Source organism: Lepidochelys kempii, chromosome 2 (assembly GCF_965140285.1).
Source record: "Lepidochelys kempii isolate rLepKem1 chromosome 2, rLepKem1.hap1, whole genome shotgun sequence".
NCBI classification, from domain to species: domain Eukaryota; kingdom Metazoa; phylum Chordata; order Testudines; family Cheloniidae; genus Lepidochelys; species Lepidochelys kempii.
Window position 1 is genome coordinate 100,277,439 of NC_136381.1, and position 17,508 is coordinate 100,294,946.

At 44.6% G+C, this 17,508-nt stretch overlaps 1 protein-coding gene across 1 annotated transcript in view; it reads left to right on the forward strand.

The window, feature by feature from the left end:
- The first annotated feature begins 1,297 nt into the window (after positions 1-1,297).
- The window catches only part of C2H18orf63 (chromosome 2 C18orf63 homolog), a 37,694-nt gene continuing 21,483 nt past the window's right edge, over positions 1,298-17,508 (forward strand). Inside the window, exons 1-4 of the mRNA XM_073329629.1 lie at positions 1,298-1,675; positions 2,421-2,499; positions 4,795-4,851; positions 6,061-6,172. Of these exons, the coding sequence (XP_073185730.1) occupies positions 1,542-1,675; positions 2,421-2,499; positions 4,795-4,851; positions 6,061-6,172 (382 nt within the window). The 5' untranslated portion in view covers positions 1,298-1,541. The remainder of the gene's footprint in view (positions 1,676-2,420; positions 2,500-4,794; positions 4,852-6,060; positions 6,173-17,508) is intronic.

Genomic DNA, 17,508 nt, shown 5'->3' on the forward strand with positions numbered 1-17,508 from the left:
CCACACCTCCTGTGCCCCTTACAAACACAGTTAAGACACAGTCGAACTCCCCCCACATGAGAGTACAGTTCAAAAGTTACTCAGTCTTATGGTTCCCTCCATGATGATTTGTAGCTTCCCTGGGTGATTTCTCTGTCGGCTGTCTTCTCTCCCGGGCTTTGTGGAGCATTCCAAAACTGCCAAGCAGATAAGAAGAAAAAAATAACCTGTCGGTTAATTACCAGTCCACAAACGAACAGCAAACGGCTGGGTCTGGGGGCTTCCACTTCCCTCCTCTGGGGAGCGAGTCGGCAATCCCTCCCCCCCTCCCCGGGGGTTTCAGCTGGAGCAGTAGCAGCATCCGAGGGCAGGCGTGGGGGGGCTGGCAGCTAGCTGGCAGCCGACCAGCACTTGAACGGCAGCAGAAAAACAGCAAAAAAAAACAAAACGAAGAAAAAGCGTCTGGCCCGGTCGGGGAGGGGAAGCTGAGACAGGGGCAAAAAGTAAGAAAAGCCCAGGCCAGGGGGCTTTAGGAGAGCATAGAAGGCAGATATGTTAGCCCCAGGTTCAGTAGGTCCCTTTTCCCTGGGTAACAGGGAAGGTTTTAGAACAATCAGGAACCTTCTGGAGACAATTCTGACAGACAGGCTGATTAGAACACCTGCAGCCAATCAAGAAGCTGTTAGAATCAATTAAGGCAGGCTAATCAGGGCACCTGGGTTTAAAAAGGAGCTCACTTCAGTTTGTGGTGCGCGTGTGAGGGGCTGGGAGCAAAAGGTGCTAGGAGTTGAGAGTGAGAATGCGGACTGTTTGGAGGACTGAGGAGTACAAGCATTATCAGACATCAGGAAGAAGGTCCTATGGTGAGAATAAAGAAGGTGTTGGGAGGAGGCCATGGGGAAGTAGCCCTGGGAGTTGTAGCTGTCACACAGCTGTTCCAGGAGGCACCCTAGACAGCTGCATTCCACAGGGCCCTGGGCTGGAACCTGGAGTAGAGGGCGGGCCCGGGTTGCCCCCAAACCTCCCACCTCCTGGACTGTGGGTTCAGAAAAACGACCAAGCTGAGGGCTGCTCTGAAGCTCCAAGGTGAGCAAATCCGCCAATAAGCGCAAGACCCACCAAGGTAGAGGAGGAACTTTGTAACAGCATATATACCGATTAAAATGTGCAACCAACCACAGATCATCTTCTAAGACTTAAAGTGCAGTTTCACACTGACCTCACTTTTCATAAAACTGAAAACTGAGTATCAGGGTGACTGTGACCAAACTTGGTTTTTAAAATCTTTTTTCTTCTATTTGAAATTGTTTTGGCTCTTTCATCCACTGATGGGGAAGTAGGGAAAAGGAGAAGGGACCTGTGAATGCCTCCACCAGCTCGGGATCCCTCTTCTCATGATTTTTGAACACTTGGGTTGGCATTACTGTTTACTTATTCAGCTTGCATGTGACTCTGCTGAGGTCCACAATATCCTAATAATAGTCTCCTCTTTTTGATAATGAAGCAATATTTTTCTTTTATTAAAGACTAAGCTGCTGAGTTGGGACAGTTAACAAAATAAGATGAATGACACAAGACACCAGTCGCTGTTCTTCGTCAGTTTGCCTGCATTACAAAAGCTCTGTGCCATTAAGGTTACACTGAGTTCTAAATTGGCAGAAAATGAGGTTAGGAATACACAGATGAAGATTTGCAGGTAAAGGCAAATAACGGTTGGCATTCTCAGAAGTAATTTTTTTAAAGTATTTCAGTAGTAGTAGTAGTAAACTGTAACAGGATCCGTAAAGTTCCTGACAGTTATGACATTCATACATATTACAGAATACATTTTTTCCCTGTAGCTGTTCTAGTAAGGTACATCATGATTATTTTTTTTTAAAGTCAACAATATCCTTTATAGCTTGTAAAGTGTTCAATTTTAAGTCACTTGTCATGCGTGAACCACTGAATTAGTAAGGGAATAATAAAAGATTCAAAGTTAGTCCATAGACCTATGCGAAGTCCTGGAACTCTTTGAATGCATCACCTAAGATATTATAGTGTTTTACAGAGGTTGAGGTGAGGAATAAAGTGATAGTACTCTCCCAAAAAGCACACTCACCTTCCCAACATACTCCAGTTACCATGCCTACTCTTGTTTTTGTTTCACATTTACCTTCCCACTTTCTGGGAGAGCGTGAGTGCCAATTCTGAATGTGGATTTTGTTTCTTCTCACTAAGGTCTCCAAACAATGATCAGATAACTGTTTGTGACTGACCAGTCTGGGTGGGATGTGACTCAGTAACTTGAGCTATCCAGCATTTTCTGCTGAACTACTGGAAAATATAGTTAAGTTTTAGGAAAATATAACTAAAATAAAGGTAACCTAATGCTGAGATGTCAAGCCCAATTTAGAGGAAATTCACTTCAGAATTAATTTTGAAAAGTTTTGTCTTTGTAGGCAATTGTTATTTCTTCATCAAGATATCCTTTCCTCACCTGTCCCTGGAACACTGAATCAAATTTCAGTTGTAATGGCGGTCAGTAATAAAATTTCTGATACTTACAGTATTTCTATCTGCATATTCCAAGTTGTGTTGTTAGCAGAACTACTATAAGTAAATTGATACAATTTAAATATGAATTGTTAATGCAAAATATGTAAATTAACACCAATAATGAATGTGGCATATTATTTCTTCCATGGAAGAAATGTCACTTTGAAAGGACAGTGGTAAGTAATGTGTATCATCACTTCATATAGAGAAGTACAGTGAAATGTGCCTTAAGTGTTGAGGAGGAGTGAAATCCTGGCCCTACTGAAGTCAATGGCAAAACTGTTGACTTCAGTGGGTCCAGGATTTTACCCAAAATATTTGGCAGTGCTTTGGGAGTGTCTTTTTCATAATAAGGTCAATCTCTTAATTTTCACTGTAAACTAAATTACGCAATTATTTAATGTTAAATACTACTATATTTTATAAAAAGAAAAGGAGTACTTGTGGCACCATAGAGACTAACCAATTTATTTGAGCATAAGCTTTCGTGAGCTAGAGCTCACTTCATCGGATGCATTCAATGGAAAATACAGTGAGGAGATTTATATACACACAGAACATGAAAAAATGGGTGTTATCATACACACTGTAAGGAGAGTGATCACTTAAGATGAGCTGTTACCAGCAGGAGAGCGGGGTGGTTGGGGGGGAGGGGGAAGAAAACTTTTTGTAGTGATAATCAAGGTGGGCCATTTCCAGCAGTTAACAAGAACATCTGAGGAACAGTGGGGGTGGGGGAATAAACATGGGGAAATAGTTTTACTTTGTGTAATGACCCATCCACTCCCAGTCTCTATTCAAGCCTAAGTTAATTGTATCCAGTTTGCAAATTAATTCCAATTCAGCAGTCTCTCTTTGGAGCCTGTTTTTGAAGTCTTTTTGTTGTAATATTGCAACTTTTAGGTCTGTAATCAAGTGATCAGAGAGATTGAAGTGTTCTCCGACTGGTTTATGAATGTTATAATTCTTGACATCTGATTTGTGTCCATTTATTCTATATTATGTATTTTTAAAATATTGTGCCTGGTGTTTTTAAACTATCATTCACTTCACATATTAATGAGCTAGTTCTTATAAAACAAAGATGCTATTGGGCCAGGCCTGACATCTAACACTGGAAAAAATGACTTTATTTAATTTATGTATTCACTTTTTAATGTGTTAAAAAGATCTCTCTCATATCAAGATGAATATACAAAATCGAATAAAACATACACATGTTGCTCCTAAACAACAAAAATTGGACATTGCTGAAAACTTTTCCATGTAATTTAAATTGTATTTTTTTCCTATATAAATACCGGACAGTTTGTTTGTCACTTAAAAAAAAATCTGTCCTCCTTCCCCAGTGCCATGAGCAGAGCCTCAGAAACTGTGGTGGGAAAATATAATGGGACCCTGCATGTCATGAGTTGCACAGAGCTGTACAAAAACCTAGAGCCAGCCCTGTGGGAAGACATTTTCATCCAACTGCATTAATTAAATATTTTATTTTGGTCATTGGTTAAGGACAAAGGAAAATAGCTCTTCCCTGCTGACCTTGAGAATGCAGTTATCAGCCAGGGAAGAGACCCACAGCAGCCATCCTGGGTCCATTATGGATCTTTTCAGTCACCAGCCCCACTTCAGGATAGCTGAGGTAGTTTCAACGCAATTTTATTATAAATTTCTGCCATAGTGGGTACTGGTTCATGAGTAGGACTTGTAGACTCTACAATAATACAAAACCCCCACCAATAATAACAAAAAAATTAAGAAAAAACGAGGAGTCCTTGTGGCACCTTAGAGACTAACAAATTTATTTGGGCATAAGCTTTTGTGGGCTAGAACCCACTTCATCAGATGCATGGAGTGAAAATACAGGAGCAGGTATAAATATATAAGAGGATGGGGGGTTCCTTTACCAAGCGTGAGGTCAGTCTAACGAGTGAAATCAATTAACAGCAGGATACCAAGGGAGAGAAAATCTCTTTTGAAGTGGTAAGAGAGTGGCCCATTACAGACAGTTGACAAGAAGGGTGTAACAGTAGGGCGAAATTAGTATTGGGGAAATTAAGTTTAGGTTTTGTAATCTCTAAGGTGCCACAAGGATACCTCGTTGTTTTTGCTGATGCAGACTAACATGGCTACTACTCTGAAAAAAATTAAGACCAATAGATATCAAGGACTGGGCTCTGGAAGAATGGTTAGTACAGAATGTGGTAAGGCTGCACCAGTAATTGTTGAATACTCCTTTTAAGTTCAAAAGGTTCAGATAATTCTTTTGTTTTTCTTTAGATATCTTTTTACAAAACAGGAAAATGTCAGGCTTTTGTACAGAAACATGGAGCTACAGTAAGTGATTCTTCACACTGTTACTTATTCATTGTTGCCAGTACTTGTGATCCCAGTCGTAAAAACTGATATTTTTCATAGTGCTTGCAATTCCCATTCCAACAGAAAATCTCCCCCCTACTTAAATTTTGCACAAAATGTGTATGCCGTGTATTATAGGATTGGCTTACAGTACCAAATAATGCAAAGTACAGAAAACTTTGTGAAGCCCTGTCAATGATCTGTTTTTGTTTTGTTTGCAGTGTATATTGTTACACTGTTGTGCTACATTGCCTGTGATATAACGTTTGCGTTTGTATGGCTGAGTGTGGACTTTCAGAAACTGCTAAGTAGGAAGACAGTAGTTATAATCAAAACCAAGTTGTAATCATGCATGTGCATCTTCACTGTGGCCTACTTTTCTTTGTTCTTAGATGTATGACCTTGCATTTGACTGTATAAAAACACCTTTTGTTCAGATGAACCCACCTTACCAAATGATCTATGTCAAATTGTATAACTAATCTGACGCCATCATTATTTACCAGTCTAGCATTTTTTTTGTCATCTGAAAAATTTATTAATTATTTTATATGGTCTTCCAGCTCACTGATAAAGGTATTGAATAGCATTGGACTGAGAACAGATAGGACCTCACTAGAAACATCCTGTTTGAGAGATCAGCGAACCAGTTTTTAATGCATTTAGTATAGGCTACATTGATTTTTGTCTAGTGCTATTTTTTTAACATTGTCATGTGGGACCAAGTCACATGTCTAGGTATATTTTGTTAACACAATTATCTTTATCAACCAAACTTGTGATCTCATCAAAAAACATCCTTGATCTCGGGCTAGACAGGCAACTGGGCTTGATATATGTGCATGTTGGGAATCACTGGTCAGAGTTTGGAATGAGATATAAACAATATCCACTGAAAAGTACTATATATAACTCATTCAGTCATTCCTTTCCCCCCAACCTTCTGACCCTCCAAAAACCCATAATGCATTAGAATGCACCTTAATGTTGTCCAGTAAAATGCAAAAGGCCAAATCCCAATCTGTTGCAGTTCCCAGTTATAATAAAGGGTACAGGTGCTCAGCATCTCTCAGGATCTAGCCCAAAATAACAGTATGATTATCTTTTATAAAACCTTGATTTAATTACTTTAAAATCTACTTATTATATAATTATTTAAAACTTTTTTCCTTTGGTTATTATTACTAGATTGAGGCTCCAGAGAGAATTGGCCCAGCCATCCTTCAACTATGTCTCTGTTACACACTTATAACCAGACTTGCCCCCAGCTGGAATAAGGCTGGTCATCTGTTGGTACAAGGTATCTTACTCAACTGGGTCAGAGTCTGACCCTTTGACTTTCAGTACTTTATTATTTTTTAAATTATATTTGCCATGCATATGCTGCCTACTCTTTGATTATTAGTCTTACGTTTTTGTTTTTGTATTTCTATGATTGTTTCTTTATCCCAGTTCAATTTTTTAATGAATAATATAAAAGGACAAGGAATTCAAATTTTCTGTCTCCCCTCTCCTTTGTGTAACTGATTTAATAAGCATTTAAATTGACCATAGTATATTCAGTTAATTTCAAAACCAAATTTTGCAATACAGCAGATTTATGAAAATACTGTAAATAGGTTTCAAAATCAGCTGTTGTGTTTCACAGAAATTGCACACTTCACTTACATAGGATGAAAGTGACATGCTTTACGACCATGCCTTTCCACCAAGTTTCATGAGGCTAGGTGTTGTTGTTCTTACCACCTAACAATGTTTCCCCTACTAACTGAACAAGGTGAGAAGAGTGGCAAATCAGCAAATGTAGAAAACTGGACACCGGTGGATGTGGTTCTAACACAATCACATGCTATTCATCCATTAAAGAAATTGTATGGATTTATTCTACAGTATAAATTGGGATAAAAATGTGTTTTTCTGTTTTAGTTCCAGTCTTACTGTTATCAGACTTTTTTACGTTATTTTGAATCAGTTTTTCTTCATTGACTATCTTCAAAACAGATTTACATCCCTTTAAAACCAGTGTATTCAAGAAAAAGAATTAATAACAGAGGGCCAGATCCTCAGATGGTGTGAAATTGGCTTACTTTTATTGAAGTAAACCTTTAGCACCTACAGTGTTCATTCTGGGGTGTGTAGCCTATAGGAGGAGGATGCTACAGTAGTTTTATATTTCGAGGTTACACTGTATCTTGTTATGTATAGGTATGCTAATGAAGAGTATTCAGGTCGGCTCTTTCCTCCTTCCACCAAGTGCGCTGCATGTGACCTAGGCAGAATGTTTCCACAAGCTTTCCATGGCCAAGGGGCATGGGCAGCTGGTTGGTATGAGGTAGAGTGGAGACAAAGTACGCACTAGCCCTTCTTCAACCAGTGTGGGAAGCACTATCCAGCACCTTTATTCCCAACTCTTCTGGATACTTTCTGAGACATTCTACCCATCTGTTGTCAGTGGCCCCTCTTCATTGGAATCAAGGCCACTATTTGGTTCTTAATTTCATTGTATCACTTAGGGTATGTCTACACTACAAAATTAGGTCGAATTTATAGAAGTTGATTTTTTTAGAAAGCGATTTTATATAGTCGATTGTGTGTGTCTCCTCACTAATGCACTAAGCACATTAAGTCGGTGAAAGTCATCCACAGTACCAAGGCTACCATCTACTTTCGGAGCATTATACTGTGGGTAGCTATCCCACTGTTCCTGCAGTCTCCGCCGCCCATTGGAATTCTGGGTTAAGCTTGCAATGCCTCATGGGGCAAAAACATTGTCACGGGTGGTTTTGGGTACATGTCGTCAGTCGCCCTTCCCTCTGTGAAAGCAACGGCAGACAATCGTTTCGCACCTTTTTTCCGTGCAGGCGCCATACTGCTTTCAGCAGACGGTCCAGTAGCCCTGCAAACAGTCGCCGTCATCCACAGCTTCCACTGCTACTTTGCTCTCCTGATGCTATGAATCCATCTCGCAGGTCCTCTATATGACCATTGTCATCCACCACTTCCGCTGGCACTCTGCTCTCCTGGTGGTCTTGCAAGGCTGCTTCCGCTGCAACTCTGCTCAGCTGCTCTTGTCTCGCCATCCCACGGCAAGCGTGCAGCCCACTCAGCTGTTATGTCCTGACAGCAGGCAGTGGAGTAGGTCTGCAAAACTGGTCATACAACCACCGCTTCCCCTGGAACTCTGCTCTCCTGCAGACACCATACCATAGCAAGCATGGAGCCCACTCAGATCACCGCAGCAGTTATGAGCATTGTAAACACCTCATGCATTATCATGCAGAACCTGAAAAAGCAGGCGAAGTGGTGGCGATGGCAGCGCAGGGATGAGGACATGGACACAGACTTCTCTCAAAGCACGGGCCCTGGCAATTTGGCCATCCTGGTGGCAATGGGGCAGGCTCATGCCATGGAACTCCGATTCTGGGCCTGGGAAACAAGCACAGACTGGTGGGACCACATAGTGTTACAGATCTGGGATGATTCCGAGTGGCTGTGAAACTTTCGCATATGTAAGGGCACTTGCATGGAACTTTGTGACTTGCTTTCCCCTGCCCTGAAGCACAAGAATACCAAGATGAGAGCAGCCCTCAGAGTTCACAAGCGAGTGGCAATAGCCCTCTGGAAGCTTGCAATGCCAGACAGCTACCGGTCAGTCTGGAATCAATTTGGAGTGGGCAAATCTACTGTGGGGGCTGCTGTGATCCAAGTAGCCAACGCAATTACTGAACTGCTGCTATCAAGAGTAATGACTATGGGAAATGTGCAGGTCATAGTGGATGTCTTTGCTGCAATAAGATTCCCTAACTGGTGGGGCAATAGACAGAACACATATTCCTATCTTGGGACCAGACCACCAAGGCAGCCAGTACATAAACCGAAAGGGGTACTTCTCACTGGTGCTGCAAGCACTGGTGGATCACAAGGGACATTTCACCAACATCAGCGTGGGATGGCCGGGAAAGGTGCATGACGCTTGCATCTTTAGGAACTCAGGGTGTTGGATCATATTAAAGAAGTTCTGTATTAAAATCACAAATGAGTTTGATACCCTGAAATTTAAACTCTGGGGAATTACTAATTAAGAGGTCTCTTGGGTTTTGGTACTGTTTCTCTCCCTCTGTGTGAAAATTGCAAGTTGTTAATTGTGTTAGTACATTCTAAGGGTATGTCTACAGTACAAAATTAGGTCGAATTTATAGAAGTTGGTTTTGCAGAAATCATTTTTAAATAGTCGATTGTGTGTGTCCCCACACAAAATGCTTTAAGTGCATTAACTTGGCGGAGTGCTTCCACAGTACCGAGGCTAGTGTCAACTTCTGGAGTGTTGCACTGGCGGTATCCTACAGTTCCCGCAGTCTCTGCTGCCCATTGGAATTCTGGGTTGAGATCCCAATGCCTGATGAGGCAAAAAACATTGTCACGGGTGGTTCTGGGTACATGTCATCAGGCCCTCCTTCCCTCCCTCTCTCTGTGAAAGCAACGACAGACAATCGTTTCGCACCTTTTTTCCTGAGTTACCTGTGCAGATGCCATACCACGGCAAGCATGGAGCCCACTCAGCTCACTGTCACCGTATGTCTCCTGGGTTCTGGCAGACACGGTACTGCATTGCTACGCAGCAGCAGCAACCCATTGCCTTGTGGCAGCAGACAATACAATAGGACTGATAGCCGTCATCATCATGTCCGAGGTGCTCCTGGCCGCGTCGGTCAGGAGCGACTGGGCAGACATGGGCGCAGGGACTACATTAGGAGTGACTCGACCAGGTCACTCTCTTTAGTCCTGCAGGCAGTCCTATTGTACCATCTTCTGCCGAGCAGCCAAGAGATGTGGATGGCTTGCAGTCCTTCTGCACCGTCTGCTGCCAGCCAAAGATGTAAAAGATGGATGGAGTGGATCAAAACAAGAAATAGACCAGATTTTGTTTTGTATTAATTTGCTCCCCCCACCCTCCATCCCTCCGTGAAGTCCTGCCTGAAATACGAGAGGGAGGGATAGCTTAGTGGGTTGAGCATTGGCCTGCTAAACCCAGGGTTTTGAGTTCAATCCTTGAGGGGGCCATTCTGTGTGACAGTTGTTTGTTTCTCCTTGATGTAAAGCCACCCCCTTTGTTGATTTTAATTCCCTGTAAGACAACCCTGTAAGCCATGTCATCAGTCGCCCCTCCCTCCGTCAGGGCAACGGCCGACAATCGTTCCGCGCCTTTTTTCTGTGCAGATGCCATACCATGGCAAGCATGGAGCCCACTCAGATCACTTTGGCAATTAGAAGCACATTAAACACCATGCGCATTATCCAGCAGTATATGCAGCACCAGAACCTGGCAAAGCGATACCGGACGAGTAGGTGACGTCAGCGCGGTAACGAGAGTGGTGAGGACATGGACGCAGACTTCTCTCAAAGCACAGGCCCTGGCAATGTGGGCATCACGGTGCTAATGGGGCAGGTTCATGCTGTGGAACGCCGATTCTGGGCCCTGGAAACAAGCACAGAGTGGTGGGATGGCATAGTGTTGCAGGTCTGGGACGATTCCCAGTGGCTGCGAAACTTTCGTATGCGTAAGGGCATTTTCATGGAACTTTGTGACTTGCTTTCCCCTGCCCTGAAGCGCATGAATACCAAGATGAGAGCAGCCCTCACAGTTGAAAAGCGAGTGGCAATAGCCCTATGGAAGCTTGCAACGCCAGATAGCTACCGGTCAGTTGGGAATCAGTTTGGAGTGGGCAAATCTACTGTGGGGGCTGCTGTGATGCAAGTAGCCAATGCAATCAAAGATCTGCTGATATCAAAGGTAATGACCCTGGGAAATGTGCAGGTCATAGTGTATGGCTTTGCTGCAATGGGATTCCCTAACTGTGGTGGGGCCATAGACGGAACCCATATCCCTATCTTGGCACCGGAGCACCAAGCCGGCGAGTACATAAACTGCTAGGGGTACTTTTCAATAGTGCTGGAAGCACTGGTGGATCACAAGGGACGTTTAACCAACATCAACGTGGGATGGCCAGGAAAGGTACATGACGCTCGCATCTTCAGGAACTCTGGTCTGTTTCAAAAGCTGCAGGAAGAGACTTTATTCCCAGACCAGAAAATAACTGTTGGGGATGTTGAAATGCCCATAGTTATCCTTGGGGACCCAGCCTACCCCTTAATGCCATGGCTCATGAAGCCGTACACAGGCAACCTGGACAGTAGTCAAGAGCTGTTCAACTACAGGCTGAGCAAGTGCAGAATGGAGGTAGAATGTGCATTTGGATGTTTAAAAGTGCGCTGGCGCAGTTTACTGACTCGCTTAGACCTCAGCAAAACCAATATTCCCACTGTCATTACTGCTTGCTGTGCGCTCCACAATATCTGTGAGAGTAAGGGGGAGACATTTATGGCGGGGTGGGAGGTTGAGGCAAATCGCCTGGCTGCTGGTTATGCGCAGCCCGGCACCAGGGCAGTTAGAAGAGCACAGGAGTGCGCGGTGCACATCAGAAAAGCTTTGAAGACCAGTTTCATGACTAGCCAGGCTACGGTGTGACCGTTCTGTTTGTTTCTCCTTGATAAAACCCCCGCCCCTTGGTTCACTCCTCCAGCCGCCTCAGCATTGAATCCTGTCTCCTCTCATCACGCTGTGGCCACCTTTCAGCTTCAGCCCTCTCTTCAGCCTGCCACCTCTCCTCCCGGTCATTTTGTGCTTTCCTGCACTCTGACATTGTTTGCCTCCACACATTTGTCTGTGCTCAGTGTGGGTGGACAGCATGAGCTCAGAGAACATTTCATCTCGAGTGCGTTTTTTCCGCCTTCTAATATTCACTAGCTTCTGGGAAGGAGAAGATCCTGTGATCCTTGAAACACATGCAGCTGGTGGAGGGGGAAAAAAGGGACAGTAGTATTTAAAAAGACACATTTTATAGAACAATGGGTACACTCTTTCACGGGAAACCTTGCTGTTAACATTACATACACAGCACATGTGCTTTCGTTCCAAGGTTGTATTTTGCCTCCCCCCACCACATGGCTAGCCCCTCACCCCTCCCCGTGGCTAACAGCGGGGAACATTTCTGTTCAGCCACAGGCAAACAGCCCAGCAGGAACAGGCACCTCTGAATGTCCCCTTAAGAAAAGCACCCTATTTCAACCAGGTGACCATGAATGATATCACTCTCCTGAGGATAACACAGAGAGATAAAGAACGGATGTTGTTTGAATGCCAGCAAACATACACTGCAATGCTTTGTTCTACAATGATTCCTGAGTATGTGCTACTGGCCTGGTGTGGTAAAGTGTCCTACCATGGTGGACGGAATAAGGCTGCCCTCCCCAGAAACCTTTTGCAAAGGCTTTGGGAGTACATCCAGGAGAGCCACAAATGCCAGGGCAAATTAATCATTAAACATGCTTGCTTTTAAACCATGTGTCAAATATAAAGGGAAGGGTAAATCCCTTTAAAATCCCTCCTGGCCAGAGGAAAAATCCTGTAAACGGTTAAGAAGCTAAAGGTAACCTCGGTGGCACCTGACCAAAATGATCAATGAGGAGACAAGATATTTTCAAAAGCTGGGAGGAGGGAGAAAAACAAAGGGTCTGTGTCTTAGAATGGAGTCTTGGAACTTAGTAAGTAATCTAGCTAGGTATGTGTTAGATTACGATTTCTTTAAATAACTGAGAAAATAGCTGTGCTGAATAGAATGAATATTCCTGTCTGTGTGTCTTTTGTGTAACTTAAGGTTTTGCCTAGAGGGATTCTCTGTGTTTTGAATCTAATTACCCTGTAAGGTATCTACCATCCTGATTTCACAGAGGTGATTCCTTTACTTCTATTGAAAGTCTTCTTGTAAGAAAACTGAATGCTTTTTCATTGTTCTAAGATCCAAGGGTTTGGGTCTGTGGTGACCTATGCAAATTGGTGAGGATTTTTACCAAACCTTCCCCAGGAAGTGGGGTGCAAGGGTTGGGAGGATTTTGGGGGGAAAGACGTGTCCAAACTAAGTTTCCCAGTAAACTCAGATAGAGTTTGGTGGTGGAAATCCAAGGGTAAAATCATTTTGTACCTTGGGGAAGTTTTAACCTAAGCTGGTAAAAGTAAGCTTAGGAGGTTTTCTTGCAGGTCCCCACATCTGTACCCTACAGTTCAGAGTGGGGAAGGAACCTTGACACCATGTATAGTATTTTAAAAGGTACACTCACCAGAGGTCCCTTCTCCGCCTGGCAGGTCCGGGAGGCAGCCTTGGGTGGGTTCGGGGGGTACTGGCTCCAGGTCCAGGGTGAGAAACAGTTCCTGGCTGTCAGGAAAACCGATTGCTCTGCTTGCTTGCTGTGAGCTATCTACAACTTCATCATCATCATCATCTTCCTCCTCCCCAAAACCTGCTTCTGTGTTGCCTCCATCTCCATTGAAGGAGTCAAACAACATGGCTGGGGTAGTGGTGACTGAACCCCCTAAAATGGCATGCAGCTCATCATAGAAGCGGCATGTTTGGGGCTCTGACCCCGAGCGGCCGTTCGCCTCTCTGGTTTTCTGGTAGGCTTGCTTCAGCTCCTTAAGTTTCACGCAGCATTGCTTTGGGTTCCTGTTATGGCCTCTGTTCTTCAAGCCCTGGGAGATTTTAACAAATGTTTTGGCATTTCAAAAACTGAAACGGAGTTCTGATAGCACGGATTCCTCTCCCCATACAGCGATCAGATCCCGTACCTCCAGTTCAGTCCATGCTGGAGCTCTTTTGTGATTCTGGGACTCCATCATGGTCATCTCTGCTGATGAGCTCTGCATGGTCACCTCTGCTGATGAGGTCTGGCCAGAGTGGCAAGCTGCAGGTGACCACGCAAACAGGAAATTGAAATTCAAAAGTTTGCAGGCCTTTTCCTGTCTACCTGGCCAGTGCATCTGAGTTGAGAGTGCTGTCCAGAGCAGTCACAATAGAGCACTCAGGGATAGCTCCCAGAGGTCAATACCATCTAATTGCATCCACAGTGCCCCAAATTCGACCCGGCAAGGCTGATTTAGGCGCTAATCCCCTTATCCCCTTGTCGGGGGTGGAGTAAGGAAATCGATTTTAAGAGCCCTTTAAGTCCAAAAAAAAAAAAAAGGGCATCATCGTGTGGATGGGTGCAGGGTTAAATCGATTTAACGCTGCTAAATTCGACCTCAACTCGTCGTGTAGACCAGGGCTAAGACAGAGTCTGTTCTCAAAGCAATTCTTTGTAACAACAACTACTCACACAGAGAGAGACTCAAAGCAATACTCTGTAACAACAGAATCAGCACCCAGAGACTCCCCGCCCTTTTGTTGTATTCATCTTGCTTTGTTAACAATTGTGATTAAAATAGAGATAGAGGATGTATGTGGATTGAAGCTTGGTGTGGATAATAACTGAATGATCAGGGAGGTGCCAGCCTAAGAATCCAGTGTCCATCGGCTGAGTAAGCGTCAAGTGGAAAGAACTAGAGGACCCCCGGAGGGCAGACTGGAATCCACCCAACAGCCTCAAGGATGGGAGAACCAAAGAACAAGATAACATCTGGCAGCACGGAGCCATCAGGAATGTGATATCTGCTGATTGATTCAGCAACAGCATGATGAAGCAATTCCCATAGACTGGAATAGGAAGAAATTCCTATAAAAATGGACTCTAGAAAGTGAGAACTTTGGGGTCTGATTCTGCAAACCAACTTCCAGGAGCATCAGATGTGCATCTGACAAGGCCCTGCTCCCTCCTCATGTCCAGGCCACCTGGCCAGTGGCTTGGCATGAGCAACTCTAAGGCTGGTAACTATGATAACAACCTTGCAGAACCTGTGTGTTCGTGTGTGTGTGTGTGAGTGAATGTGTGAATAAATATGAAATTGAATAGAATGTTATAGCTATAACTAACTACTTACTGTGATTCTTTCTGTATTCACAATAAATGTGGCATTTGGCCTTTTCCCCTTTAATAAGATCCTGCTGGCTTTTATTTTATTGGTATAACAAGGGCTGTTCGAATAATTGCAAGAAGGAACTTAATTTTCAGACCAGAAAATTACCACTGGGGATGTTGAAATGCCAATAGTTATCCTTGGGGACCCAGCCTACTCCTTGCTCCCATGGCTCATGAAGCCATACAGTGGAAGCTTGGACAGTAGTCGGGAGTTGTTCAACTATAGGCTGAGCAAGTGCAGAATGGTGGTAGACTGTGCATTTGGAGGTTTAAAAGCGCGCTGGCGCAGTTTACTGACTCGGTTAGACCTCAGCGAAACCAGTATTCCCATTGTTATTACTGCTTGCTGTGTGCGCCACAATATCTGTGAGAAGAAAAGGAGTACTTGTGGCACCTTAGAGACTAACAAATTTATCTGAGCATAAGCTTTCGTGAACTACATCCGATGAAGTGAGCTGTAGCTCATGAAAGCTTATGCTCAAATAAATTTGTTAGTTTCTAAGGTGCCACAAGTACTCCTTTCTTTTGAATTTCAATTTCCTGTTTGCATGGTCACCTGCGGCTTGCGGATATAGACTAACTAACACAGCTGCTACTCTGAAACCTGTCAGTATCTGTGAGAGTAAGGGGGAGACATTTATAGTGGAGTGGGAGGTTGAGGCAATTCACCTGGCCCCTGATTACACGCAGCCAGACACCAGGACAATTAGAAGAGTATAGCAGGGCACCTTGCGCATCAGAGAAGCTTTGAAAACCAGTTTCATGACTGGCCAGGCTACGGTGTGACAGTTCTGTTTGTTCCTCTTTGATGAAAACCTGCCCTCTTGGTTCACTCTACTTCCCTGTAAGCCAACCACCCTCTCCTCCCCGCTTTGATCATTGCTTGCAGAGGCAATAGTCATTGTTTCAAATTCATGCATTCTTTATTAATTCGTCTCATAAATAGGGGGATAACTGCCAAGGTAGCCTGGGAGGGGTGGGGAAGGAGGGAAGCACCAGGTGGGGTGAGGGAGGTGGAAAGGACAAGGCCACACTGCACTTGAAAACTTATTGAATGCCAGCCTTCTGTAGCTTGGGCAAGCCTCTGGGGTGGAGTGGTTGGGTGCCTGGAGCCCCACCTCCCCACGTTCTTGGGCATCTGGGTGAGGAGGCTATGGAACTTGGGGAGGAGGGCTATGGAACAGGGGCTGCAGGGGCTGTGCTCCTGCTGCCTTTCCTGCAGCTCAATCATACGCCAGAGCATTCTCCAGTAGCCTCAGCATTGCATCCTGCTTCCTCTCATCACACTCCCGCCACCTCTCCTCTTGCTCCTGTCACCTCTCCTCTCGCGTGTCCCTCCTGTCCTCCCGTTCATTTTGTGCTTTCCTAGACTGTGACATTGCTTGCCTTCATGCATTTTGCTGAGCTCTTTCAGTGCGGGAGGACTGCTTGAGCTCAGAACAATTCATCACGAGCGGTTTTTTTTTTTTCACCTTCTTATCTACGGTAGCTGCTGGGACGGAGATGATAGGGGGAGCGTTGAAACATTTGCAGCTGCAGGAGGGGAAAAAAGGGAGAGTAGTATTTTAAAAAGATGCATTTTAGAGAACAATGGGTAGACTCTTTCACGGTGAACCAAGCTCTTAACATTACATAGTACATGTGCTTTCGGTACAAGGTCGCATTTTGCCTCTTATATCGAGGGCCTGCGAGTTTGGTGTGAGAGATCACACACGCAGGGCCAGGCAACAGAATTCGGCTTGCAGGCAGACATGGGGAGCCACAGTCTTTTGGCTTCTTTAACCTTCATAACATGTGGGAATGGTTTCAAACAGCAACGCCCTCATTTCCCATACCAAGCACCCGTTGGGTTGGCCATTTAAAAGGAGGGGCTGCGGTTTTTGGGTTCACGTGCAGCAGAAACCCAACTAAACTACCCCCACAAACCCAATTCTCTGGGATGATCGTTTCATCTCTTCCCCACACGTGGCTAACAGCGGGATGATTTCTTGTCAGCCACAAGCAAACAGCCCAGCAGGAACGGCCATCTCTGAATGTCCCCTTAATAAAATTCCCCTATTTCAACCCCACCTCCCGCATTCTTGGGGATCTGGGTGAGGAGGCTATGGAACTTGGGGAGGAGGGTGGTTGGTTACACAGGGGCTGCAGTGGTGCCTTTCCTGCACCTCAATCATATGCTGGAGCATATCCGTTTGATCCTCCAGTAGCCTCAGCATTGCATCCTGCCTCCTCTCATCATGCTGATGCCACTTTCCTCTTGATCCCGCCACCTGTCCTCTCACGCTTCCCTCCTGTCCTCGCATTCATTTTGTGCTTTTCTGGACTCTGCCATTGTCTGCTTCCACACATTCTGCAGGGCTCTTTCAGTTTGGGTAGACTGCATGAGCTCAGAGAACATTACAACATGAGAGTGGGGTTTTTTTTCACCTTCTTATCTGCGCTAGCCTCTGGGATGGAGATGCTAGTGGCAGCTTTGAAACATTTGCAGCTGTGGGAGGAAAAAAAAGGGAGAGTAAAACTGAAAAAGACACATTGGCCATTTAAAAGGAGGGGCTGATGTTTCCGGGTTCATGTGCAGCAGAAACCCAACTAAACCACCCCCACACACCCAATTCTCTGGGATGATTGCTCTACCCCTCCCCGCACTGCGTGGCTAATAGCAGGGATGATTTCTTTTCAGCCACAGGCAAACAGCCCAGCAGGAACACCCATCTCTGAATGTCCCCTTAA